Source organism: Mustela nigripes, chromosome 17 (genome assembly GCF_022355385.1).
Source record: "Mustela nigripes isolate SB6536 chromosome 17, MUSNIG.SB6536, whole genome shotgun sequence".
Taxonomy (NCBI): Eukaryota; Metazoa; Chordata; class Mammalia; order Carnivora; family Mustelidae; genus Mustela; species Mustela nigripes.
This window is the reverse complement of record NC_081573.1, coordinates 13,446,277-13,472,687: the sequence shown is the minus strand read 5'-3', so window position 1 is coordinate 13,472,687 and position 26,411 is coordinate 13,446,277. Positions and strand designations below refer to the sequence as shown.

Below are 26,411 nucleotides of genomic sequence, written 5' to 3'. Positions count from 1 at the left end.
TTTCTGCTGGCCTGGTTCACTCTTCTTCCTTTCCCCCAGCCCAGGAATAAGGGGAGGGAAAGGCAGTCTTAAAAACACTAGCCAAGTGTGTTCTCAGCACCTCCATTCCAGAGTGTCTGAAGAGCCATCCCTCAGAGTCTAGCCACTTCCCAGGACAGAGGCTGCCTATTACTGGAGCCCAGGCTGCTCCGCCCCGTCTCCCACCACCCCATGAAGCTGCAGGGACTAGCATTCTTGAAAGCATTGCTTCTGTCTGCCCCCTCCTTTGTACCTTGACAGGGCAGGTCTGCCCCTTGGAAAGCCTCTAGGAGGTGTTTATCCCTGTCCTTGGGGTTCAAGGCAGTGAAAAGAAAAGAGGATCACTTCTTCCAGGCGAGAACCATGGAATAGGTTGTCCACAGACTGGTTTAGGGCCACAGTCACTCTGGCTTTTGTGCCAGGAGAAAACCTCATTATTTAGCGAGAGGAGGCCAAATTCTATCTTGCTATGATCAGATGCCACCTTCTGCTTTGCTTTCAGGAATGAGTCCAGGAAGAGCAGTGGGGAGAGGGACTTTTCCTCCGTAACCTGATGTGCCTCTTAACCATTTGTAGTCCAAGGCCTCTCTATTGGGCCAGTCCTCACGGCATGGATGTGTGCTTGCAGCACACACGGTCCTCCTTCCTGTCCCTGGAGGATGGGACATTTTCCTCGGGGAACAGGGAAGGAACATCCCCACCTGGTGTGTGTCAGAACCAGAGGTCTGATTGGTTTAGAGAACAGCTACACCCACCACCCAGATCTTCCAGCAGATGTACACCAGGGTCCCTGGCCTCTGGCTGACCCACAGCCCAGCTTCCTGTTCCGTGTTTTGGGAGAGGATCTCTTGTGTCTTGTCTTTTCTTCGAATTTAACTTTCCTTTATCCTTTCCATTGGGAAGTCTCTCCTGGGACAGTGTCAGTCCTGTTGGCCCTATTTTCAGATCCACCCTGTGCGTGTTGACTTGGAACTTTCCCTGCCTCCTCCTTGCCACATGCCAGACATTTTCACATCTGCAAATCCTCACCAGAGCCAAAAAGTGGGTGATCTGATCCTTGTCTTTCAGATGAAGAAATTTGAGGCGTGGGCTAATTAGGTGACTTGTCTGCAGTCTCACAAGTAGTTGAAGGCACCGCTGGGATTTCAGCCCCAAGCTTCCTCCCCAGAGCCCGTATTTGCTCTACCCTGTCTCATTGTCCCTGCTTTCTTCTTCCTTTTTTTGAAGATTTTATTTATTTATTTATTGTGTGAGCAGGAGGAGAGAGAGGGAGAGAGAGACTCTTAGAGGGACTCCAGGCTGAGCTCTGAGCCTGACTTGGGGCTAAATCTTAAAACCCTAAGATCACGACCTCAGCCAAAACCAAGAGTCAGATGCTCAACCAACAGAACTACCCAGGCACCCCCGTCCCCTTCTGATGGGAACTCGCTATGGCTTGGTCTTCCCCAGGTGTGGATTTCTTCATATCTACTTTACAGTGAGGCTAACCACGGCACACGTCCCTCCCCGTCCCTCCCCGGTAACGGCCATAACAACAGTGGCTCCCAGTTGTTGACTGCTGGCTGTGAGCCAGGCCCTGGGCTAACCAAGGGCCTTTACACACATGAACTCCTGCTGTCTTAATGGTGAGCATCTGACATTCATACTGTTCTCCCTTTTAAGGGCTTGAGACTCATTAAATGCACAGTACGTTGATTTTACGGACAAGTAGGCTGAGTGGCACTGTTCACCCAGGACCACATGGGTGGGACCTGAGCAAGTCAGATTAGAGCTGGGTGTGCCAAGCCACCCCTAAACACACACACACTGCCTTCAAGCTGGAGTGTGCCAGGCAACCCCTACACACACACGCATTGCCTGTGTCAGGGTGGCTCCTGTGCTGGAGGCCGTCTAAGAACCCCTGCTCAAGGACTTTTCACGCGGGGACTGTTGCTCTGCATCCTTTTCCGCCCCTTCCTCACAGCCCTGGCAGGGAGGCTCTTCATCTCTGTTTGCCAAGTGAAGCAACTATAAGGACTGGCCAGAGTGATTTATCGGCCACACTAGGACTTGACCTGGGGCTTTGCATCCTGCCAAGCCGTTGCTTCAACATGTGGTATATTCTCATGTGCACGCCCCTTTACAGGCTGTTCCCCGCTGTGGCTTCTCCCTCAGTCCGTCAGAGCCTCTCAGAGTTGTTCAAAGGCACATATTCCTCTTCACTCCAGTTGTGTTGAGTGTCTAAGTTTAAATAGGTCAGATACCCATAGAGGTGGCTGGGTCCTACCTCCAGAGACAGGTTTGGGAATTCCGAGTGGCATTAGGGCTGCTCTCTTTATCAGTAGCATCCAGGTGGTTTGGGTGTATAGGCTGATTCTGGGGTCCTGCGGGTCCAGGCCCCAGTTCCAGAGGGCCCGGCATATAGGAGGTACTCCGTAAATGGAAGCTGTTGTTAACTGCTGCTCTTGGTCCTGTGTGTTCTAGAGCGCCGCTTTGTGCTGCCACCAGCCCAGCACACACCTGCGCATCACCAAGAGGAAGGGAAACATTAGCAGCAAAACTTAACTTACAAAATGCATGGGCTCTTGCCTTACCCAGCTCCTGGTTAAAAGTCTGTGGTGAGGCTGATGCTTTAGAGAAGGACTGAGTGAATAAAGGAACCACAGTGTTGACGACAAGAGTCCATACAAGTGTCAGAAAGGGCCAGTTAGTTATGGCAACCATTCTGTAAATATGTAGCCATTAAAAGAGAACACTGGCAACGTTAATTAGAGAAACATTAAGTGAAAAAGCCTTCATGGGGTGCCTGGGTGGCTCAGTGGGTTAAAGCCTCTGCCTTTGACTTGGGTCATGATCCCGGGCTCCTGGGATCGAGGCCCGCATTGGGCTTTCTGCTTAGCAGGGAGCCTGCTTCCCCTCCTCTCTGCCTTCCTCTCTGCCTACTTGTGGTCTCTGTCTGTCAAGTAAATAAATAAAATCTTTAAAAAAAAATTAAAAGGCCTTCAGGACAGTACCTAGCCTGATTCCACTTGTGTTATTTTTTGTTTGTTTTTTTTTAAAGATTTTATTTATTTGAGAGAGAGAATGCAAGCAGGAGAGGGCAGGTAGGGGCAAAGGGAGAGGGAGAAGCAGACTCCCTGCTGAGCAGAGAGCCTGATGGGGCTCCACCCCAGGACCCTGGGACTATGACCTAAGCCGAAGGCAGACACAGCTGACTGAGTCACCCGGGCACCCCTGCAGTTGTGCTAAAAATCACACAGATCTGTGCTGGCTTTAGCAACACATATACTAAAATAGGAACGATACAGAGAAGATTAGCGTGGCCCCTGCGTGAGGATGACCCATGGGTTCATGAAGCATTCCATATTTTAACATGAGCACTTTCCATGTGTACCTCTAAGACTTTCCCATCATGTCTCAAAGTAAGTGTTTTTAAAAAGAAAAAAAAAAGTTACACAGATCTTTTTAGAAGTACGTGAATTCAGTACAAGTCGTTTTGGGGAAGGAGGACTGGCAGGAAGTGGATGAAGGGGTTCTTACTCTACATTCTTACTCTGCCTTGTACTCTAAAGTATTTATCACATGAGCCTGTGTTACTTTTAGAATGGGGGGGATATTGTAAGGTGGCATACCACTAATAAATAGGAGTTTAAAGTGCAGGGATGCCTGGGTGGCTCAGTTGGTTAAGCAGCTGCCTTCGGCTCAGGTCATGATCCCAGCGTCCTGGGATCGAGTCCCACATTGGGCTCCTTGCCCCGCAGGGAGCCTGCCTCTCCCTCTGACTCTGCCTGTGCTCTCTCTCTCTCTGACAAATAAATAAATAAAATCTTAAAAAAAAAAAAAAAAAAGATCATTAAAGTGCAACCGCAGGGAACCCCTTGTCCTGTGACTGTCAGCAGCCACTTTCCCAAGTCAGTTTTCTGAGGATGGGCTCAAGAATCTTAAAAGAGTGGTTTTCTGAGTTTCCGAGTTTTCTGAGTTTCTTTACTTTGGAGAACTAGCATACTTTTCTCTTCTTGGCCTACATAATGCCTGACAGAGAAAAAAACCCAATTTGTAATGTGCCATTTCTTGCCTCTTCTGTTACCTACCCTAGACAAATGTTTATGGGTCAGCCCAGAGACGAAAAATGAGACCGTTTGAAGGCTTCCAGCGCAAAGCCATTGTAATTTGTCCCACTGATGAAGACCTAAAAGACCGGACAATAAAGCGAACCGACGAGGAGGGGAAGGATGTCCCAGATCACGCGGTCCTTGAAATGAAAGGTAGGAGATGAGCGGTTCCGGGGGGATAGCACAGCGCAGTCCTCTTGAGAAAAGCACCTTCCACAGCCCCTTTCCCAGCTCCTGGCTTATTCCTTTGTTGATCTTGTCCGTTCTTTCCTACCTCCTGTCTGGTGCAGCTGTGAATGGAAGAGCTGCCAGAAATCTCTCAGGGCATGGGTTTCAGACTCAGTGGGGCTGGGCCAGGATGAGAGAGAGGATATGTGGGAGCAGACACTGAAAAACCCGACAGGCGCTGCCTCTGGCACCCACCGGTGCCGTACTGAGCTGGCTTCTGTCTCCTGCTCTGTAGAAACAAGGATGCTAATCCCACCTGCCTGGCCCACTCCCTGGGGAGGCTGGAGGGTGTATTTATATTTGGTGGCACTTAGGTCATTTCCTCAGAAGAGAGACAGGAGAGTCTTTGTTAACCCTGAACACTGTTAGGTTGAGACCCTTTTTTGCTTCTGTCACTCACTACTCATCCCCTCTGCCATCTCCCTTCTGGCACGCCAGTGTCCCAGGGGTGTCGGAACCAGACGGGGGAAGGTACTGACCTCTCCCTGTTCCCTCTGGGGCCCTGCCTTCTTCCCAGCCAACTTCACATTGCCGGATGTCGGGGACTTCCTGGATGAGGTGCTGTTCGTTGAGCTGCAGCGGGAAGAGGCCGACAAGCTGGTGAGGCAGTACAACGAGGAAGGTCGCAAGGCCGGGCCACCCCCTGAAAAGCGCTTTGACAACCGAGGTGGTGGCGGCTTCCGGGGCCGCGGAGGTGGTGGTGGCTTCCAGCGCTATGACAACAGAGGCCCACCAGGGGGTAACCGAGGAGGCTTCCAGAACCGAGGGGGCGGCAGCGGTGGAGGAGGCAACTACCGAGGAGGTGAGCCATCTCAAACAGTGCTCTTTCAGCTCTTGGCTCCTGGGGCAGGGTTGGGGTTTGTGACCTAGGGTTGGGCGTTGTGTCAGCAGGTGAATTTGCCTAGCACCCGCTATGGACTGTGGGCTGTGGGCTGAATTCTGGCGGAGAACTGTGGTGAGTTAAACCGTAGGCCCTCAGGGGAACTCCCCCACTGTCCTGCTTTCCCTGGGCGTTGCTCCTGAAGCCCATGCCCCTTTGCAGCTTACTCTAGTGTCATTTTCGCAAATCTTCTCTGCCATCTGACCGTAAGCTGCTTAAGAGTGGCCAGAACAAGTTTACTACCGGTCTTAGTTTCCAGCTCAGGACCTAGCACAAGACAAAAGTTAAGACTGTTTTTGGTGTTTGGTATTAAAACAAGTAGAGAAGTGGGCTGAGAGAAGTTAATTTAACCAAGATTTGCCTGACTAAATCCAGAGCTAGAGTTAGCACCAAGTGGCCTGTTATTAAGTTCTGCTGTTTCTGAAGCAAAGTGTATGATCATGATTTAGCTAGCATGCCTCACTTAGCTTCAGTGTTGAGCTGGATGGTTCTGGGGACACCGCCATGACCCAGACAGACACATCACCCTGTAGTGGCTGTCCAGAAGGCTTCTGGGCTGAGTGGCAAAGCCCTGGGTTAGCGTGAGCTTGGTGACACCTGATCCAGGCTGGGAGGGAGCAGACTAAGGAAAGGCCTCCCGAGACACCAGTGTCTAGGCTGAGGTCCAGAGACCAGTGGGAGTTGGCAGGGGGCAGGGTTCTGGGCCCAGCCATAGCTGCTCAAGGGCTCAGGGGGAACTGACCCATTTGACCAAGCATGAAGAGGACTATCCTGCCCTCTTCCTAACCACCTCTTCCAATTTGTTCAGCAGCTGTTGGGATGCTGGGGACACAGTAGGAACCAAGCAGCCCTGGTCCCAAGCTCACAGTCCCGTGGGCAAGACAAGCCTGTCAGCAGACAGTGATGACTGAGTTATCAGGGCCGCACAGGGGATGAGCCTGGGGATCTGGGGAGACCAAGAGTAGAGCCCTGCTTCTGAGGGTCACCAATTCAGAGTGACAGGGCCTCTCCCCTGGCTTATCCGGCGCAGGCTTCAACCGCAGTGGAGGTGGTGGCTACACCCAGAACCGCTGGGGTAACAACAGCCGGGATAACAACAACTCCAACAACCGAGGCAGCTACAACCGGGTTCCTCAGCAGCAGCCGCCACCCCAGCAGCCGCCGCCGCCACAGCCTCCGCCCCAGCAGCCGCCACCACCACCCAGCTACAGCCCTGCTCGGAACCCTCCGGGGACCAGCAGCTACAGCAAGAATAGCAACATCCCCGGTTCGAGCGCCAATACCAGCACCCCCACTGTCAGCAGCTACAGCCCTCCACAGGTGAGAGAAGGAGCGTGTGCGTCCACAGGCCAGAGGAGGTGGGCTGGGGGAATGGGCAGTGGGCGTCCTGGCCACACCTCTCTACTCTTTCCTCCAACTCTGCCCTTTTTCATGGCAGTGCTTTTGACTGCAGTGGACCCTAGTTGTTCCTTCCAGACCCAGATAAATCAGGAACCTACCTGTTCTCCCACCCCCTCACAGTCATGTGTTGTGAGTGTTTATTGCTTAAGTCGCTGTCGCTGGGCTCTCCTGAATCCCCGAGAAAGCACCTAATTGGAGTTCCTTTTGCCTAGACTGGCAGCATTTGGAGCCATGCCCTGAGCTTGGGAGGTCTTGCCCTGTGTCCTGAGAGCTTCACTCTGGAGCAGCTCCTGGCTCAGTTCCAGTTCTCCAAAAGCCAGTGCTTGGGCTCTGGAATGCACAGGCGCTGTTAGCCAGAGTAGTCCACAGCCGTTTCCTAAGTGCCTTCCACATGCCAGGCCTGGGGACAGTTGCCAAGAGACAGATGAATGACTCCCAGTCCTGGTCTAACCAGAATGTTTCCTAGAACAGGATGGGTAGGCACAGATTCAAACCCCAACCCCACAATGTCTGGGTTCTATAACCTTGCACAAACAGTGGCACCTCTCTGTACCTCGTTTTCTTTATAAAAGACTATGGAGTTGTTGGTAGAACTCATTTGCAAGGTTTGCTGTGAGGGATGGGTGGTATTCTAGCTTTGTGGGTAAGACTCTGGAACTAGACAGACCAGAGGTCAAGTCCTAGCTCCACCACTTTTTACTGTGTGACTTGGGTCCACTAATTTCACCTCTCTGAGCTTCAGATTCCTGCTCTATAAAATGAGGCTAGTGGAACCTGCCTCACAGGGTTGATGGGGGAATTAGAGGGATTAATGATCCAGTCTGCATGTGGAAGCACTTGGGAAATTGCTACTACTGTTCTCAGCAGACCTTCCCAAAACAACTACCACCATTTAGGGAGTTCCTGGTGGCTTGTGCGCTCAAGCTTCCCGAAGATGCAGGGCCATCAGAAGGGCTAGTTCTGTTGTAACTCTCATCTTTTTTTTTTTTTTTTTTTTTAAGATTTTATTTATTTATTTGACAGAGAGAAATCACAAGTACACTGAGAGGCAGGCAGAGAGAGAGAGAGAAGGAAGCAGGCTCCCTGCTGAGCAGAGAGCCCGATGCGGGACTCGATCCCAGGACCCTGAGATCATGACCTGAGCCGAAGGCAGCGGCTTAACCCACTGAGCCACCCAGGCGCCCCTGTAACTCTCATCTTACGGGAGGGAAAAAAGCAGTAGAATTTGAAGAGAGGCTGTGTCTCTTGCTCCTCCAGAATCTTAGAGCTGGGAGTAGAGTCCAGAACAAACACAACCCTGCCTCCTTCCCTGTCCCACCATGTCACAGAGCTGACCCATTTCCTCAGCCCGCAAACAACCTCCCCCAGGGAAGTTCCTTTGTGGTGCACAGCTTATGAAGGCCCTTCCTTCATCCCAGCTGAACCCTGGTTTTTTCCCCCACTTTACAGCCGAGTTACAGCCAGCCACCCTACAACCAAGGAGGTTACAGCCAGGGCTACACAGCCCCACCGCCGCCGCCACCACCACCGCCTGCCTACAACTATGGGAGCTATGGCGGCTACAACCCAGCTCCCTACACCCCACCGCCGCCTCCCACTGCACAGACCTACCCTCAGCCCAGCTATAACCAGTATCAGCAGGTAGGTGCCAGACTCAGGGTGGGGCAGCGGAGGGAGGGTACACATAAAGAGACTTCCAGGGGACCTGCATGGATGTATATTCTGAGACTGGGGTCCCTCGTTATTCATACTACAGAGATGGGCTGATCTCAGGCTGGCAATCACCTGATATAGCCATTCCATTTAGTGAACGTTCTGCACTGGTATCTGAGCCTCTTTTCTCCATTGAAGCCAACAAATGGCATAGCAGGGGCCTCTGAATCCTGCTTCAGCACCATGGCCAGTGTCCATGCCCCTTGGCTGGTGCTAGGCCCTCCCACCTGTTGTTCAGTGTTTTGAATATGGTATCTGCCTATACCTGAAAGGACATTAGTTTGGCAAGCCAGGAGGTCTGGGCTTCAGTCCCTGACTCCCCAACCATGGGACATCAGGTCAGTCACTTACCCTCCCAGGGGACCTTGATCTCTCCAGGGGACTCATGTGTTGGCTATTGTCAGTGCATTCATCTCTCCCCTGGGTGAGAGGAGGTTCGAGACAGGAGCCAAATGTGGGTCTGGGTAAGGATAACATGGTGCTCTTGGTTTCTCTCTCCAGTATGCCCAGCAGTGGAACCAGTACTATCAGAACCAGGGCCAGTGGCCACCATACTACGGGAACTACGACTACGGGAGCTACTCCGGGAACACACAGGGAGGCACAAGCACACAGTAGCCAGTGTGCTCTGGAGGCCCCTGCCGGCTTCCTCCACCAGCGCCCACCTCGGCCCCCTCGTCTACCCACACTGGGTCCTGTGGTGCTGGGGGACGGGTCATCCCAGGGCTGCCTCCTTTCAGCCCACTGCCTCCCCTCTGAGGGGCTTCTTCCCCAACACAGGGCCGGGCATTTTTTTCTGGATTCAAACAAGCAACAATGATCTTTTATTTTCTGTTTGTCCCCTTACCTTCTTCCTCCTCCTCTTCCTCTTCTTTCTCCTTCCTGCCTCCTTTTTGACTAAAGACCTCTCCCCTGCCCCTTGGTCATACAGTGAGGCTACAGTGGCTGAGGGAGGGCCCCTTTTGCCCACCTCTCCCAGCCCTGCTCCAGCCCCTCAGCTTCCCAGACCCTCTTGCAGTTGGTTGTACATTCTTCCAGGAGCTGTTTTACTGTCTACTTTTCAGGATTTAAAAAAAAAAAAAAAAAAAAATCAAAAACTTAAAAAAAAAAACAACAACACAAAACCCCACAAATTTAAAAAGTAAAATGCGGAGGGAGGAAGTAGTGACAGATATTTTTTGGTAATTATGCTTTTTTTTTTTTTTTTTAATTTTTAGAATTTATCTGTTTTTACTGTGGCTATTGATATTTCATCAGGATAACCATTTCTTTTCTGAGTTCAGGTGACAGAGGAAGAGCCACAGCCTCAAAACAAAACACACACAAAACAGAACCACAGAATCATCTTTAACCTAACTTTTTATACGATGTCTCAGTTTCCCCTAACCTTGCACACAAGCTTCTGTGTTGAGTTGAATTGTAACTGCTTTTTGTATTTGGAGAGAGTGTGACTATTGAACTTGAAACCTTTTATTCCAGGCGTCTTGGTAGTTTCTGGTGGGATTAAGCGGACGAGAGGGAAGAAGGGGAGGTTGGGGGTGCTCTTTCCCTTCAGAACATGAGATTTCTCCCACCGCCTCCTCTCCAGAGGTCTTCCAGGTGCCAGACCTAAAGGTTTTTCCTACAATGATCCTCTGATTATTTTTACTCCCCCCTGACCCATATGTTTTAACAGGATTTTAACAAACTGCACTTACTAAGAAATGTGTTTGCTTTGTTTTGTTTTCTTTCAATAAATGACATGGCACCTCCTAGCAGGAAGGAAGCAGGGTTGAAACCCTGAAGTGTTACTGCAGTTGGCCTTTAATTGGGGTGGGACCTTTTCAAAGGGGACGTTATTTACTCATCCATTAAACACTTACTGAGGGTTTTGTGTTGCCTGGCCCTGTTTTTGGTGCTGGGGATGCCCCCCTTAAACCTGGGGCTCTCAGTATAAAATCCACTAGTTCATTTTAAAGTAGTTCTCTGGTCCCTGCTCTTTCTGGTCCACTCACAGCCCCAAATCTCCAGGAATTTGCAACTAAAGGCATAGCAGGTCCCTAGGCAGAGGGTGAGATAGGCTTGATGGGATGGAGACCAGGGCTGGACTGTTGGGGGTCATCATGGGGACCATCTACCTTGGTCCTGGTTTTGGGTGTTGGCCTTAGGACGGGTCCTTCCTGCACTCCTGGATCCAGGCTAGTGGGGATTCCAGGAACTTCTTAATCCAGCCACTATGGGGTACGTACTTGTTCTGTGCCTCACTCACTCTCTCGACAGTGCTGGGGATCCAGCATGGTCAGGACAGGCCGGAGCTCTGCTCTCATGGGTCTCCCAGTCCAGAGGTAACATGGACTTGTCCTCGGATGGTGACACCACATGGTCAGCTATGAAAGTCTGAGGGTAGGGACTGTGGTAAGGGGAGGTCTTCCTGGAGAAGGGAACAATTTTTTAAGTAGCCAAGTTAAAAGACTTTGTGTCTGCATCTCCTAATAGCCTAGTGTCCTCTCCCCCATATGTGGTGGGGGGATATGTGGTGTTCCTCGCCCCTTGTAAAGGATAATGCTGGGGCACAGGAGTGCCAGTTGAGCCCCATCCCTTACAGGAAGTACCTCAGAGCCTTATGAATGGAACACAGGCTGCAAGAGGAGGAGGAAGTCCGACTAGTTTTGAGATCAGGAATGAGGCATCTGAATGTGAGATGGAACCAAAATTGGTGGCTAGTTAGGCTAAATGGGACCCTGGAGTGCCTCCCTCTGCACTCAGAGCACAGGGGAAGGCCCTCCATCTCTCTGGAAAGTCCCCTTGCTGGTGCACGTGTTGGGCAACAGCACCCTCTGCTGGCCTCTCTGAGTAATCTGTCTTGAATGTAGTTAGCACCTATGGGCTGTGGCAAATAGGCCTCTAGGTCCCTTATTCCAGCAATGCAAATGGGAAGTTATTTCTCTGCTCCGGTCCACAGTGTCTGGATCATTGCACCAGATCCTCACAGATCTCCGTTACTTCCGGCCCCTTACTCTCATGCTTTCCCCACTCCCACCTGCTACCCGAAGGATAAAGGAACTCAAGCTACTTTGTGTGGCTTATGAGGCCCTGTGTGCCTGACCACTGGCGACCGCTCTGGCTTCATCTTCTGCTGCTCCCTCTTTGAACTTCAGATCGGTGGCTTGTTCTGGGGGAGTCACAAATCTCAATCCAAATGCCATCAACTCTGCTTCAGAAAGTGCACATGCACATGGAATTTTGCATTAATATTCAAAAGGTTCTCAAATCCTTTGCAGCCCAACAGTGGCCTTCCAAGTTAGAACACTTTTATTCCCTGACCACACCAAAGTCCTTGCAGTAGCCAGAAATATCCATGCCTGCCTTCCCCTCTGGGTCTTTGCCTTGCCCTGCTGCCTGAAACCTTCCTCTTTAATTCCTGCTCATCTTTTAGGTCTCAGCTTGGGTGTCCTCTCCTCTTAAAAGGAAACCTTCCCTGACCTAGGCTGGGGTGGACAGACAACCCCGTCAGAGTCGAGGCCACTCAGGGTGGTCACTTGTGGTATGTCTGTCCACTTTGTTGGTAACACCTGAGTGAGTCACTACCCATCACCTAGAGCGGATCGGTACCAGGTTGTCACTCTCCACATCTGCAAATTCTTCTGGTCCTAGAACACAGTGGGGAATTCTGTCTTATCTCACCACCCATCTCATGCTAGCTGGGGATTGGCTTTGATCACAGCAGCAAGAACCAAAGCTTAGTAGGTACTCTTTGAGGTGGTTAAGGAAAAGGGAATGGATTGGAGCCTAAACCAGAACACAAATCCTCAAAAGGCTCTGGACGGAGCCCATCAACCATTCAACTGTCCATCCCAGAGGTAAGCACGCCAGACTCTCAGTCCCAGCAGTGAACAGGTTGAACAATGGTTCAGATCCTCCTGGGAGTTCAATTTCTTGGCAGGTCATATGGGGGCGGGGTGGGGGGCGTGGAAGAGCCTCTGACCCCGACGCCCTTTCCGTTCGCGGCGGCGGCGAGGGGGCGGGACCTGAGGAGGACACGCATGCGCATGGGAAGGTCCGCCTTCACCCCGGAACTGTTGTTTCGGGTTTGGCGGAACACGGGGTCCCACAGAGTCTGCCCAGCCGGAAGTGGCCGCTGAGGGCCTGGGGCTGGGGTCAGCGTGCGGAGCCTACCGCGGGGGCTAACTAATTAGGAATCAGGATGGAGGCCGTGGCGACCGCAGCGGCGGCCAGGGAACCCGATGAAGGTGAGGTCCTGGCCTCGTGGAGGCGGCGGGAGGGTGGGGCTGCGGAGTCTTTGGAAAGTGATTCCCCGTGGGCGCGCAGGAGGACTCCTTACAAGGGGACACAGCAGCCCTCGTGTTTACCAGCTCACTTTGCCACTTTGTGGAGATCAATACCTCTCCTGTTGCGAACTGCAGTCCTTTACCCCGTCTCCTCGCCCGAAATTAAGCCCCTCCAAGTTCCAGGCCAGCCTTTACCCCGTGCCAGGCTAACTCTCGGGTCACCAGAAACCTGCTCCCTATCCCGTCTGAGTCTCAGTCACCCCTGCTTCTCAGTTACCCCCCCCTTGCATGGCACTTGACCCTTCCCTTGCCCAAGGCTGACCTTCCTCCTGACCCACGCAAACTCTGCCTAGTCCAGATTTACAGCTCCCCCATTCACAGCTCCCCTCATTCTCATTCCCCTTTCCCCAAAGACCACAGTGCCATCGGCGTCCTCGAGTCCTTAATCCGTTTCTGTGCTCCCTCCATCTCTCTCCTTTGCAATTTCAGTCTCTTTATTTCTCCCGATGCCTTCCCGTCAGTATCTAAAACGCTATCATTTTAGCTTCTCTTGAGATTTCATCCTGCTGCTTCAGAGTCGTCCCAGGAGGGGCGAGGTGTGGTTGGGAGGCTGGCTGAAACGTCCCTGGCCAAGAATTGGTCATTGTTGAAGCTGAATGGTGGTATAGGGGATGGGGTGGGCATTTCATCCTGTTCTCTCAATCTCTGCATGTTGGAAATTTTCCATTTAAAAAAATGTTTTAATCTAAAAAAAACCTGGGGCGCTTGGGTGGCTCAGTGGGTTAAGCCTCTGCCCTCGGCTCAGGTCATGATCTCAGGGTTCTGGGATCAAGCCCCACATCGGGCTCTCTGCTCAGCAGGGAGCCTGCTTTCCTTCCTCTCTCTTCCTACCTCTGTGCCTGCTTGTGATATCTGCCTGTCAAATGAATAAATAAAATCTTTTTTAAAATAAGGTAAAATTAAATAAAAAGAAAATCTGTCTCTTGGTTCCATGTCAGGTATCTTCTCCAAAGTGTCATGCACACCTGCCTCCCTTTCTTCACCTCCCACCCATTTGCAGTCCAGCTTTTACCTCCAGAAACTTCTCTGATCAAAGTTGCCAGTGGCCTCTTCCCCCCTGTAGTTAAATGGAGTCACCCCATTCAGCTTTTCTCTTACTAGGCTGCTTGAAGAATTCGATGCCATTGACCCCTCCAACCTTCTTGAAAGTTGTCCCTTACCTTCTTTTTTCTTTTTCTTTTTTTTAAGATTTATTTGTTTTAGAGAGAAAGGAGGAGAGAGTGAGGGAAGGAACAGAGGGAGAGAATTTTCAAGCAGACCCACCATTGATAAAGGAGCCCATAACCCGACTCCAGGCTCCATTCCAAGTGCCATGAGTTCATGACCTGAGCTGAAACCAGGAGTGGGACGCTCAACCTACTGAGCCACCCAGGCGCCTCCCCCCCCTTGATTTCTGTGACACCACTCTTCCCTTTCTCTTCCTCTCAGGCTCCTCCCGCTCAGTCTCTGTCAGTTTTCTATGGCTGCTGCAGCAGATGACAACAAGCTGGAGGGCTTAAAACGAGACATTTATTCTCTCACAGTTTTAAAGGCCTGAGGTCTGAAATTGGTACCACAAGTCTGAAATCAGGGTGGTAGCAGGACCATGGAGGCTCCCTCAGAGGCTCTTCCATCTTCTGGTGGCTCCTGACGTTCTTGGCTTGTGGCCACATCACTCCCATGGCCTTCTCTTCTGTGTATGTCCAGTCTCCCTCGGACTCTCTGTTATGGACACTCATTGTGACCCACCTGGACAATCCAAGATAATCCCCCTATCCCAAGATCCCTAACTTCACATCTGCAGAGACACATTTTTTGGCCGTCAGCAACCACACAGGCTCCAGGAATTAAAGCATGGCTGTCTTTCAGTGGCCGATTTTGTATCGTGGCCTCCGTCATAGGCTTCTCCCCATCCAGTTCGGGCTCTTTCCTAGCCTACTCTTCTCATCCCTCACATACTTGCCTTGCCCCGCTAAGACCTCTCATTTACTTCGGCTTTGGTTCCTGTCTTGGCAATGCCGACTCTGTAGCTCTGTCCCCAGCCCTACACTTTCCTTCCGAGAAGTCTCCAGCCCCACAGACCTGGAGTCTTTTAGATGCTCCCTGTGGATATGCCCTGGGCCCAACCTACCTTCCATGTCCCAAACTGGCCTCAGCATTTCCCCCCACCCCCAGATCTGCTCCTTTTCCATGACTGTCTCAAGGATAATCTCACTAGACCCCAGACCTGAACTGGATGCATCCCTTGTCTCCCACCCCAAAGCCCCATGGCTTGTCTCCTCAGCCTCCTGAACATCGTTCTAACCACCACCCCTTCCTGTGCCCTCCTGCACAGCCCCTGCCCTGGTCCAACTCAGTCTTCTCTGGTCTCAGTGATTACAACCCTCTGACACCCACTACCCTTGTAACCCCCACCTCCTCCCTCTTCCCTGTCCCAGCCAAGCTGCCCAAAGGACTTGCCTGTACTTTCTGTCTTCTATTTCCTGCCTGCTCAGCCTCGCTCCACTTACCACACCTTTTGAGAGACAGCTCTCAACAAGGTTTGCCTGGCACGCAGCTTGCCTGTTACTACCTCCCGTGTTGTCTTTGACTGTCCTGGCTCCCCCATCACCCTGGGCTGCCTCGCTTGCTCCCGTGGATCCTCAGTGCAGCCCAGCTGGGGCCTCGCACACATTTAGAGTTGCTGAAGAATGGTTGGGTGAGTGTGTGAATGAGATAGAAAGAGAGGGAATGAACAGTTTAGTGGATGTGTTAGTGATTTTGTGAACAAATGAAAAGGCAAAGGATTGTGTGAGTCAGTGAATGAGGTAAAGAACCAAGTAAATATACCAAGCATGCTCCTGCCTCAGGGCCTTTGCACTGGCTATTCCCTTTTCCATAGAACTCTTTTCCCCAAAAAATGTCACGGCTCAGTCCCTCACTACCTCAGGTCTCTACCGAAATGTCACTTCTTTGGCAAGGTCTTCTCTGACTGTCCCATTTAAAATTGCAGCCTGGGGGGCGCCTGGGTTGCTCAGTTGGTTAAGCAACTGCCTTCAGCTCAGGTCACGGTTCCGGAGTCCCGGGATCGAGTCCCACATCAGGCTCCCAGCTCCATGGGGAGTCTGCTTCTCCCTCTGACCTTCTCGCTTCTCATGCTCTCTCTCACTGTCTCTCTCTCAAATAAATAAACAAAAATTTTTTTAAAAAAATAAATAAATAAAATTGCAGCCTGGGGCACCTAAGTGACTGTCAGTTAAGCGTCTGACTCTTGATTTCAGCTTATGTCATGATCTTGTGATTATGGGATCAAACCCCATATCTGGCTTGTGCTCTGCACCGAGTCTCCAGATTCTTTCTCCCTGTCTCCCTCCCCATTTGCCCCTCATCGCTTTATTTCAAATAAATAAATTTAATTAAATTGCAGCCTGCCCCCCAATGACCCCATTCTCACCTCCTTCCCTCTTCATTTTTCTACAAAACTCTTGGAACCACCCACCAGACTGTGCATTTGCTAACACATTGTGTGTTTTCAATAATTATGTTTTTCATGGTCTGTGTCCCTCACTAAAATGTCAACTTTGTGATTAGTCTGGTATCTTTGGGACCTAGAACAGTGCCCAGAACATAGTAGGTGCTCAGTAAATCTAAGACAAGTCTTTTCCACCTACTCCACCTTCCTCACACTCCCATCCCAGGACTGACACATCTCTCCTACCCCCACAGACTGCACACAGCCCGGTTCTGGGCATTGGGGAGAACCGAGCTGGATGCCGGTCCCACCCAAACCCCAGGACAAGGTGGAAGCGACAGAGGGACCACCAAGGGCCCCGGATGATGACCCCCCCGGGCCTGAGAATGTGGCAGTGAGTGCCATGCTGCGTGCTGTGGCCGCCAGCCGCCTACCAGTGTGCAGCCAGCAGCAGGGCGAGCCTGACCTCACCGAGCGGGAGAAGGTGGCCATCCTGGGCCAGCTATACCATGAGAAGCCGCTGGTGTTCCTGGAGCGCTTCCGCACGGGCCTCCGCGAGGAGCACCTGGCCTGCTTTGGCCACTTGCGCGGCGACCATCGTGCAGACTTCTACTGTGCCGAGGTGGCCCGGCAGGGCAGTGCCCGACCTCGCACCCTGCGTACCCGCCTGCGTAACCGGCGCTACGCTGCCCTGCGTGAGCTCATCCAAGGTGTGGGGACAAGAGGGCTGGGCGGGCAGGGAGACTGAGGCAGAGGAAGTAAGGAACTAAGATGCAAGAGTGGAGACATGGACAGAGGTCTTGAGATGAGTTTTGAGACAGGGATACAGGGAGGTTGAAACAAATGTGAAGCCATGAGGCAAGATAGGTCGAGACAGACAGGATCCCAGGGAAGAGAATGGGACCAGTAGTGAGAAGGGTCAGAATTCAGTAGATGACACAAGTGCAATTTCAGGTCAGTGGGCCACAGACTGTGGTCAGTGGTTACCCCTCAGGAAAATGAGATTCCCTTTCTCACACCATACATAGAGGCACTGAGGAAATCCAGGGGAGTCTTTCTCTGACCCTGGGGACACAAAGGCCCTCTGAAACAAGGCACGCCTGTGAAAGGCACAATACCTTCTTGACCACAGTATCGTTATAAGCATCTTTGTGACCAAAGACACTAGAACTAAAGTGGAAGGATGAGAGCAAATGAGGCAGAGAGGGAGTGAAGTTCTGGTTACCGTGAAGATGTAGGCCCTAGAGCCAGGGAGATGAAGAGGGTGGGGCGCAGTGACAGGGAGTGAAGGAGGTGGGAGGGAGGAGGGATGAATGAATGGGGGGTGAGGTGACAGATATGGAACCCAGGAGGGACAGGTGGGTGGAGGCAGAGCGATAGAAACAGAACCAGGGAAACAGGGAGAGGAACAGCATATGGTGGGAAATACCAGAAACAGAGAGATGGGTAAGAGAGGGGGCAGGACAGGATGGCCACAGACCCCAGTGCTGCAGAGGCTGGGATTCTGGGCAGATTCTCACCCTGGGCTCTGAAGGCGGGGCTGGGGCCAGTGTGTGGGAGGGACTGGGCAGGCTTAATGATTTTCTGAGGAACAGAGCCACCTGCAGGAACAGGCAGCTGGAGGAGATGGGAAGCAGGTGGGGGGGAAACCAAGCCCACCCAAGGGATGGCTACAGGGGAGAGCACTCTGGGGAGAGGTGAGATGTGGGGTCTGGAAGGCTACCAGGGGCCCCCTGATCTGGCACATGCACCTGTGTACACAGACAGCCACACGTCATCTGCATCTTGGCTCTGGTGTGCAGGACCCCTGCACGCTGACTTGGAGACACTCCTAGACACACGCAGGAGGGTGTGCACACCTGTGTAACCAGGCACGACAATAGGGCCAGGGTGGCCACAGCTGAGTATGCACACACAGAGGAGCACACGTGCAGATCCGGGGCTGATAACCCACACACGCTCAGATGCACGCGTGCATACTCGGGACCACGTGACCTCAGGTCCCTGCGTGCTTTCTCACCTGTCTCACTGTGCATGCCACGCTTGCCCTTGTGCGTGCATGGCTTCCTACAAGCATGGTTGTGGACATGCATCTGCCCAGACAGGCTCAGCCCACACCCAGACCCCTGAGCCCGGGCACACCCTTTCTCCATGCAGGCGGCGAGTACTTCAGTGACGAGCAGATGCGGTTCCGGGCCCCGCTGCTGTACGAGCAGTACATTGGGCAGTACCTAACCCAGGAGGAGCTCAGTGCCCGTGCCCCGGCCCACCAGGCGCCCAAGCCCGGCACCCTTGGCACCCCTGCCTGCCCGCTCTCTGACCTCCTGCTCCAGTCCTACCAGGAGCGGGAGCTGCAGCAGCGGCTGCTCCAGCAGCAGGAGGAGGAGGAGGCTGGCCTGGAGGAGGAGGAAGAGGAGGAGGACAGTGATGAGGAAGGTGAGGGCTGGTACCAGGGGGCTCCCAGCTGGCCCCCGACCTGTAAGAGCAGACCTCACATCCCTCCCCTGCCTGCCCTGAGTGCCCAGGCTCTTCCCAGTCCTTCTAGCATATCTGTCCCCCACTCCTCGAAGGCATGCAGCAGTCGCTTCCTGCAGGCCCCTGCTCATGCCATTCTCTTTGTCAAGAATGCCTTCCCTTCGCCACCACCTGATACCCTCCAGGTATCAGCTCCTGACCCTGTTCTCCAACCTCCAGAGCACTGTATTGTCATTGCGTGTTTGGCATGTGGCCCGGAGCGCAGGACCAGGGTTGTCTTGGTCACCACTGTGTTCGCAGTGCCACCAGCACAGAGGAGGCAACTCTCTGTGGCCGTGTGTTCAGCCCCTCCCCGAGTGTACCACTCACACTTACCCCCTCACCCCCGACCCCACTGTGGTGTCCGCCCCTACAGACCAAAGCCCCAGCAAAGACTCGGAGTCCTGGGTACCTGACTCAGAAGAGAGGCTGATCCTGCGGGAAGAGTTCACCAGCCGGATGCACCAGCGCTTCCTGGACGGCAAGGACGGGGACTTTGACTACAGGTGACCCAGGCCCTGCCCTGCCCCCAGCCCAGCACCCCACGGCCCTCAGCCCAGCTCAGATGGCGTAAGGGAACCTGAGATGAGTGTGTGTCCTTGGACTAGCTTTGTCCATCTGTGAGTATCAGTCCTCTCACCTGAAGAAGGGACTGAGCAGAGCTGATGGTCGGTACTCAAAAAAAAAAAAAAAAAACAAAAAAAAAAACATATTTCTATTCAGGTGAGTGGTGGTGGCCTGTTAGGATGCCACCGCCCCAAGCCCTCCAGGTTTCCCCAGGCACGCCAGCTGCTTCCTCACACCCCCGCACCTCCTCGCTGCAGTAGGTAACCACTGGCAGGGTTGATGCCTAGCATGGAGGGGCCTATGGTGGCCGCGTAGTAGTGACCCGCCACCGTGACCCCAGGGCGAGACACAGCCACTGCTCTGGGAAGGCAAGAACACAGAAGAATGAAGTATCGGAATCAGAGATAAAAGGCCAAGGCAGTCTGGCCTGGTAGGTGTGCAAGCCAAGGGCCTGGCTTCAGACCCAGCCCCAGCGACGCACGAACAAACCAACCCTCACCAGTTGAGTGGGGGGGTACCGCCTGCCTGAGCTAGGGCCACCCGGCTCCGGAGGCGAGTCTGGCTATCCACCTTCCAGCTGGCTTTGCAACTTTCAAAGCAGGGTGCAGAATCCCTGGGCCATGGGGAGCCCCCAGAAAGCCAGGTGCCCATAAGGAAATTGGGCCTAGGGTGAAGATTAGGGTTGCAGAGGGACCAAAGCCCATCCCCCCTGGAGGGCAGCTGCTGGGCAGAGGGGCCAGTGGGTCCCTCCTCTGTATTCAGCCACCATGTGCCAGGCACCTGCTGTGTCCAGACTCTGGGGACAAAGCAGTGACCAAAGCCAATGAAAGGTTCCCTGCCCTGATGGGAGTTCCACTCTAATGAGGAAGCAAGAGAAGTATGTAGCATCTGGTGCTGACGGGCCATAAAATTAAGGCAGGGTCTAGGGGTGGGGGGGTTGGGATGAATTGGCCAGGGAAGGCTCTTGAGCAGGTGACTTCTCAGCATAGACATGCAGAGTGTTGGAGGGTGGGGCGGACAGCATGAATATCTGGGCTCAGAGTGTTCCCAGCAGGGGGAACACCAGTTGCAAGTGTCCTCCCACAGTTTAGGATCACTTGTCACCTCAGGGCAGACACTTCTCGACACTGCTGACGTTTCGGGCCCGATCGTTCTTTGTGTGGAGCGTTGACCTGTGCGTGGTAGTAGAGGCATCCCTGGTGTTGAGCCACTCGGTGCCAGTAGGAGACCCCACTTGAGACACCCAAAACATCTCTAGTTGTCCCCACATGTCCCCTGAGGGCCAGGATCTTCCTGTTTGAGAACCACTTTTTGGGGAATGAGGGTCTTCCCATCCCCCCATCTTCCAGCTTTTTCAGAGAAACCTTAAGTTTTTGTGTAAAATCTCTGCTTTGGAAAATGTTGCCCTTTGTCTGAAGCCCTGAGAGGTTCCATGCCTGGCCCTCTCCGCCGGGGGGCAGCTCCCACTGACAGCTGCCAGCATGTGGCCTTTGACCTGGGGAGCCCCAGCTCCTCTGAAGGGTGAGAAGCAGCGAGGCCGGGCCCACAGAACCAGCCCCTGACAGCCCCCTCCCCCCGCAGCACCGTGGACAACAACCCCGACTTCGACAACCTGGACATCGTGGCGCGGGATGAGGAGGAGAGGTACTTTGATGAGGAGGAGCCCGAGGATGCGCCCAGCCCAGAGCTGGATGGGGACTGATGGCTGTGGCCGCCCACCCCACCCGTGACTCCGTCTAGGGGACAGCCTTGCTGGCTCTGGTGCCATCTCTGCCAACTCCCTGCCCCCTCTGCGTGCGGGGTTCCCTACCTTGCCCCCCGCCCAGCTCCACCTCGGTCTCTCGCTGTCTCTCTGGCTCACTCGCTTTTTCTCCCTGCCTTTCTGTCTCTTGCTTTCTACATCCCTCTCCCTCTTTCTGCACCTCACCATCTTTCCTCTCTGTCTCTCTCCATCCCCTTCCCTGTCCCTGTGCCTTTGTCCCCACGACAGGGCCCAAGCTGAACACCTCCCCTTGACTGAGGCCAGCAGGCCCTTTGTAGCTGGTGCCCACCAAGTGGACATCAATGCCTAGTGGGGTCCAGGTGAGCCCCTGGCTTCACCCTGGCCTCTTCCCGTTTCTCCCCCTCTGTGCTGACGCAGCTCATGCCTCCTTGCTCCCGGTTCATTCCTGTCTCCTTCAGCCCCCACTCCAGGCCTCTGGTTTTTCCCACCTGTCCGCTCCCATTTCGGCCTCCATGCTGCCTCTGGCTCTCTGTCTACCCCTCAGCCTTTTTTTCTCTGGTCTCTGTGTCATCCCCCCACCCCACCGGCCTCGCTGCCGAGGAAGGCGGCCTTGCTGCCAAGGAAGGCGGCCTCGCTGGGCTGGCTACCAGCTGTCACCTCTCCCTCAGGACCCAGACTTGGGAGGGGGGCACAGGGGCAGCACCAGGGCCATGAGCCTGCTGGCTTGGGTGTGGCCGGAGGGGGCATGGGAAGGGGGGCTCTCCCCTCTCAGCCCCACCGGCCCCTCTCTTTCCCCCAGCCACAACGTTCCTTCCTTCCCTTCTTCCGCCTTCTTCTCCCTCTCCTGTTTATACTCCCCAAATATGCACAGGCTGTTATCATGGGTCCTGAGTCATCCCACACACAGCCTGCCCCAGCGTCCCTGCCCCCCAGCTGGCCACACGGCCCGCCCCACAGAGCCCCCTGCCGCCCCAGGCTAATGGGAGCCAGATGGCCTCCCAGTGACTCAGCCACTGGCCTGTGGGAACCCAGGCGTCCCGCCTTCCCATGCCCCCACACCCGGCTCCTGCTCCCCTAGTAGACAAGCATACAGAGAAAGGCTCAGCTGCTTGGGGAGGGCTGTGGGTCACAGGTCAGAGAGTGGGACCTGGGGACCCCTCACTCCTGGGAGACAAAATGATGGCACCCCACCATAGCCAAGCCTGAAGGATCCTCAAAACCACTTCCTCAGGCACACGGCCCAGAATAAGAGGGAGATCCTGGGGCCACAGCTTTTGACCCCTGGACCTCAGCTCTGCCCTCTGGGTCAGAGAGGACTAGAGCAGACACAAAGTGAGATCTGGCCTGGAGGATGAGGGACATTTCACACCGAGAGACTGTTCAATATGGGAGCTTCCAGTTCCTGAGCAGTCCTGTCCTTTGCCAGGCCTGATGCCACACAGAATCCTCCAGACAACCCAGAGAACTGGGGACTTGCCTCCACTCCGTAGGTGAGTCAGGGGAGGCCAGAAGGGAGATGTGAGTTGCTCCAGGCTGCATGGCCAGTGAAAATGAAACTCAGGTCTAGAACCTCACAGGTCCTATAGACCCTCCTCCTGGGCTGCATGTCAGCCATCAGGTCAGGGCCACCTGGAGCAGACAGATGCACAAACTTCCTCAGGAAGACCGAGGAAAAGGCAGCTGTCAAGGGTGATACCAGCAACTAAGCTCCAGGGGGAGCTTCTCCCTGCACATGGGCTTGGAACCGTGTCAGGGGCATGGAAGTCGGCACCTGGACCAGAACCATTGCTCCTGTGTAGCTCGTGCCACCCGCACTGCTGCCCTGGCTCCTGGGGAAGCCCAGGACCGTGCCCTCAGCCAGGGGATGAAGGGTGTTTGCCCCGGGTCTGTGTGCGCCCCCACAGGCCCAGAGAGCTCTTCCAAGGCAGGGATCCCCCCTGCATGCTGTGCGCCACTCTCTTCGGGCTGCCACTGGATCCTCAATGTTGTTTATGATATATTTTGTGGGACGTAGATTTGTTACATAATAAAGTGATGAGAGACAGCAGCAGCTGAGTCAGAATTAGGGTTAGTCAGATGGCAGAGACGGGAGCCTCTGCGCGGAGACAGAGGTGGGGCCAGTCAAGAGGGACTGTGGGAGACACACACACACACCCCCCCCGCCGACAGCCCCCATGGCTACGACCTGGAGGTGCCCTGGGGTGGGGTGAGGGGGGGTGCCTGGCCCAAGGCGGGTCAGGGCTGACGGAGAGGCTGAGTCAGGGAGGGAGGGCCTGCTGGGGGAGAGCCCCTTCGTGGGCATCCGGCCCCCACCCCGTCTCTCCTCCTGACCAGCCCTGCTGGCTGCCACCCACACCCCATCTGACCCCCCTGCATCTCCTGTCCCTCTCTTTCTCTCCCTCCTCTGCTTTGCCTCTTGTGCCTCTGTGCCTCTAGCTGCCTGAATCTTCCATCACTTCCCACCTCCCTTCTCAGCCCTCCACTCTTCCCCCAGCAGCCCTGCACAGGAACTCAGCCACCCCTCTTGCTTGCCTCCTGCTCATCCCAACACACGGGGTCTCTGAGCAGTGGTGACCATTCCTGTGCCTTCCTCCCAGAGTCTCCACCCCATCTCCCTCCCTGCTGCCCCTGGCCTGCCCCTCACCCCATTGGCTAGCCCCTCTTCTCTGTCTCCCAGATCCTGGGAAGCCCAGTGAGGATGTCCAGGTCAGAGGGTCACTGGTGGCCCCTGGAGCCCAGGAGGAGGGGTCGCCGCCACAATCCCATCCAGAAAGGGGGCAGGAAGGGGTATTGAGGCTGTGGCCTGTCTGGCCAGAAGGAAGTGTCTGTGCTGTGGCCTGGTCACCCCCACCCCCAGGACCTGCCGGGCCGCCACCACCGCCCCCGGGCTGGGGCCGAGTAAACACAGCCGCCGGCAGCTGGGATATTTATACTGAGGTCCGGGCGCAGGTCCAGTGCCCACCACAGCCCCTGCCCTGCCCGCCTGCCACAGCCAGCCCCGAGCCAGCGTGGCACCAGCCGGCAAGGGGACACACCGCAGACGCAGCCTCCACTCAGCACAGAGGCCACTGGGCGTGTCGCTTGGGATGCCGGTGGTTTCCCTGGGGACACACCATGCCCCTCCTGCCCTGGAAACACTAGCACAAAATGCAGACCTGCAGGACACACTGCCACCCGGCTGAAAACTCAAAACACCTCAAAGATCTCATGATGCCAAAAAGAGAGACCCACACAACAGCTCACACCGAAGTCACCAACCCACATGTGGGGAGACGAAAATGCAAACACCATCTGCTCCTAGAACTGAGGACACCAGTCTCTGAATGGACACACACACAAACACACGAGGAGGATGACAGCAAACGTGTTTCAGACACACCCCACAGGCACAACGTGCTCAGAATACCAGCGAGGCATACACCACTCACAAGCCTTCCCCAGAAACAAGTCGCCCACAGACACAGAAACCCCAGGAACTGCCCCCTGCCACGCACTGAAAACACAGCTCAGCTAGCAAACCGAGCACAACAGCTCCCAGAAACACACCTCCCTCACAGACATGCACAGAAAACATCCACGCTTCGAGTCACGCTTTACCGAAGAAGGCACCAATTTACACAGAGAACAGTAGCAAAGAGGCTGAGAAAATAATTAGACACACCATGCGTCCCAGGGTTACAACTCCTACACACAGACTCATGTCGCAGAGCCCAGAGAGCACAGCAGCTTCTGGTCAGACACAGACACACCATGGGGACACATGCCAGGGGCACACACTTGGACAGAACCTGTCCATACTCAGCATAGCCGGCGGCCACCCGCTGGTGTGTTAGAAACCTTTCATGCTGGACACACAAAATTCACTGCACAAAACCTACACACACACACACACACACACACACACACACACACACACACGTGTCCTGAACCTGTTCAACTTTACATAAACACAAAAGACACCTATAATGAGGTTGAGGGCAGAAGGACCTTTCTCTCTCATCCCCCCTCCCCCTCCCTTGCTCTTCCCACTCCTTCCAGCTGACCCAGCTCCCAGGCCTCTCTGGGGGAGGGGGCAGGAAGGCCTGAGCTGGCCTCCCCAGCCCTGCTTCCTGCCCCATGGGGGCTGGACGGGAAGCTGGGGCTCCAGCCGGAACCCAGGCTCCCCCCACGACTTCCCTCCCCTCCCGGGGCAGCCCGCAGGAGTGGGGGAGGGGAGCGGGTCTCCCTGAACCCCAGGGTCCTGCCTCAGCGCTGGTTGCTTGGCCAGGGCCAGGACTGCCTCCCCCCCACCCCCCGGACTGGCCCCACCCTGTGGGGCTGGGGGTGCTGGGTAGTAGGGCAGGGGCCGCCTGCAGGCAGTAGAGGAAGGTGCTGAGCCCGCAAGTTTCCCTTCCTGGGCGGCCTCAGCGCCAACTCAGCCAGGCGGGCAGGTGGGCGGGGTGTGTCACGAGGGCGTGGCAAGGGCGACCGCGGGGTGTGCAACCCGGGTGTGCGGGCCAGGACTTGTCCTCAGGCCAAGGCACGGGCTGGGCGTGTGAGGGCCCCGACCCTGGGGGTGTGTCTGGGTGTGTGGGATGGCTCTGTCTGGGACCCGGGGTGTGACAGCGTGTCTGGGTATGACGGGGCCAGCTGCTGTCTGTGGGGCCTCGTGGGACTCCCCAGGCCTCAGCGTGTGGGGCCACAAGATGTCAGACTGAGTGGGCACGACCGGCCCACAGTCTGCGCGATCGTGACGTGTGTCTCCATGTGTGGCGTGTGTCTGGGTGGAACTGGGACATGTCCAGTTGTGTGTGAGTGCACTATGCCTGTTTGTGAGCATGTCCTCACGGAGGCTGTTTGTGTGACTGTTGGTGGGTCCCGGCAGGAGTCTCTGTGTTACTTCCTGATGGGGCTCTGAGCCTGGGAGGTGTATGTCTGTGCGGAGCACTCTCTTGAAATCTGTACCTGGTTTGCAGTAGCCGTGTTCGTGTGACTATGTTCTGCCACATCTGGTAGAAGTTCTGAGGCCAGGCTGTGTATAGGTAATGCGGTGGCATGTGTGGACTATGACTAGTGTCGCAAGTTTCTGTGTAGCCACTGTGGCTCTGAAAGGTGAACATGTCTGCAAGACTGTGCAACGTGGTCCATATTTGAACCTCTGTCATGAGTGTGAACATGTGCATAGCTGTGTGTAGCTGTGCCGCGTTTTCATGGGGCTGCAGGGACAACGGTCTGTGTCACCGTGTGCCTGCGAGTCTGCACACAGGAGGCTGGTGAAAATGGCAGCATGTCCTTACACAGTGACCCCACCTAGGGCCATCCCTGGGCCAGGAGGTCAGGGCCCAGCCCTGGGAAGGGCAAGAGAGCATAGAGGGGTAGGGGGCACCAAAACCTGGGACAAAGAGGAGAAACAGGAGGGGCCGAGAAGGAGGAAGCAGGGGAGAGTTCATGGGAAAGACCAGAGCAGATGGGAAGAAAGAGGGCAGCCAACAGGGAGCTACCCTGGCTCAAGCCCCTAGCATTGCTCACTTGGACAAAT

General features: G+C 54.6%; 2 protein-coding genes and 1 non-coding gene across 7 annotated transcripts in view; all 3 read left to right on the top strand.

Annotated features, from left to right (window-relative positions):
* Nucleotides 1-9,804, top strand: part of HNRNPUL1 (heterogeneous nuclear ribonucleoprotein U like 1) — a 37,184-nt gene extending 27,380 nt beyond the window's left edge. For all 5 annotated transcript variants that reach the window (XM_059383259.1, XM_059383257.1, XM_059383255.1 and 2 more), the window contains 5 exons: nt 4,094-4,262; nt 4,855-5,139; nt 6,248-6,537; nt 8,068-8,259; nt 8,833-9,804. In XM_059383259.1, coding sequence (XP_059239242.1) covers nt 4,094-4,262; nt 4,855-5,139; nt 6,248-6,537; nt 8,068-8,259; nt 8,833-8,949 — 1,053 coding nt within the window. In that variant the 3' untranslated portion in view covers nt 8,950-9,804. The remainder of the gene's footprint in view (nt 1-4,093; nt 4,263-4,854; nt 5,140-6,247; nt 6,538-8,067; nt 8,260-8,832) is intronic.
* LOC132006283 (U6 spliceosomal RNA) lies at nt 3,262-3,368 on the top strand. The gene has a single exon (XR_009401049.1). It is a non-coding gene; the product is annotated as a U6 spliceosomal RNA (small nuclear RNA).
* Nucleotides 9,805-12,381: 2,577 nt separating the features above from the next.
* Nucleotides 12,382-22,937, top strand: CCDC97 (coiled-coil domain containing 97). Its single transcript, XM_059381842.1, has 5 exons — nt 12,382-12,560; nt 16,344-16,799; nt 18,247-18,525; nt 18,980-19,109; nt 20,752-22,937. The coding sequence occupies exons 1-5, from the start codon at nt 12,515-12,517 to the stop codon at nt 20,870-20,872; spliced, it is 1,032 nt and encodes a 343-aa protein (XP_059237825.1). The 5' UTR covers nt 12,382-12,514; the 3' UTR covers nt 20,873-22,937.
* The last annotated feature ends 3,474 nt before the right edge of the window (nt 22,938-26,411 follow it).

Coding starts and splice junctions, on each gene's coding strand:
- CCDC97 (XM_059381842.1), top strand. CDS start 12,515: ATGGAGGCCGTGGCGACCGCAGCGGCGGCCAGGGAACCCGATGAAG. Junction 16,800..18,246: donor CCTGCGTGAGCTCATCCAAG/GTGTGGGGACAA, acceptor TTCTCCATGCAG/GCGGCGAGTACTTCAGTGAC. Junction 18,526..18,979: donor GGAGGACAGTGATGAGGAAG/GTGAGGGCTGGT, acceptor CCGCCCCTACAG/ACCAAAGCCCCAGCAAAGAC.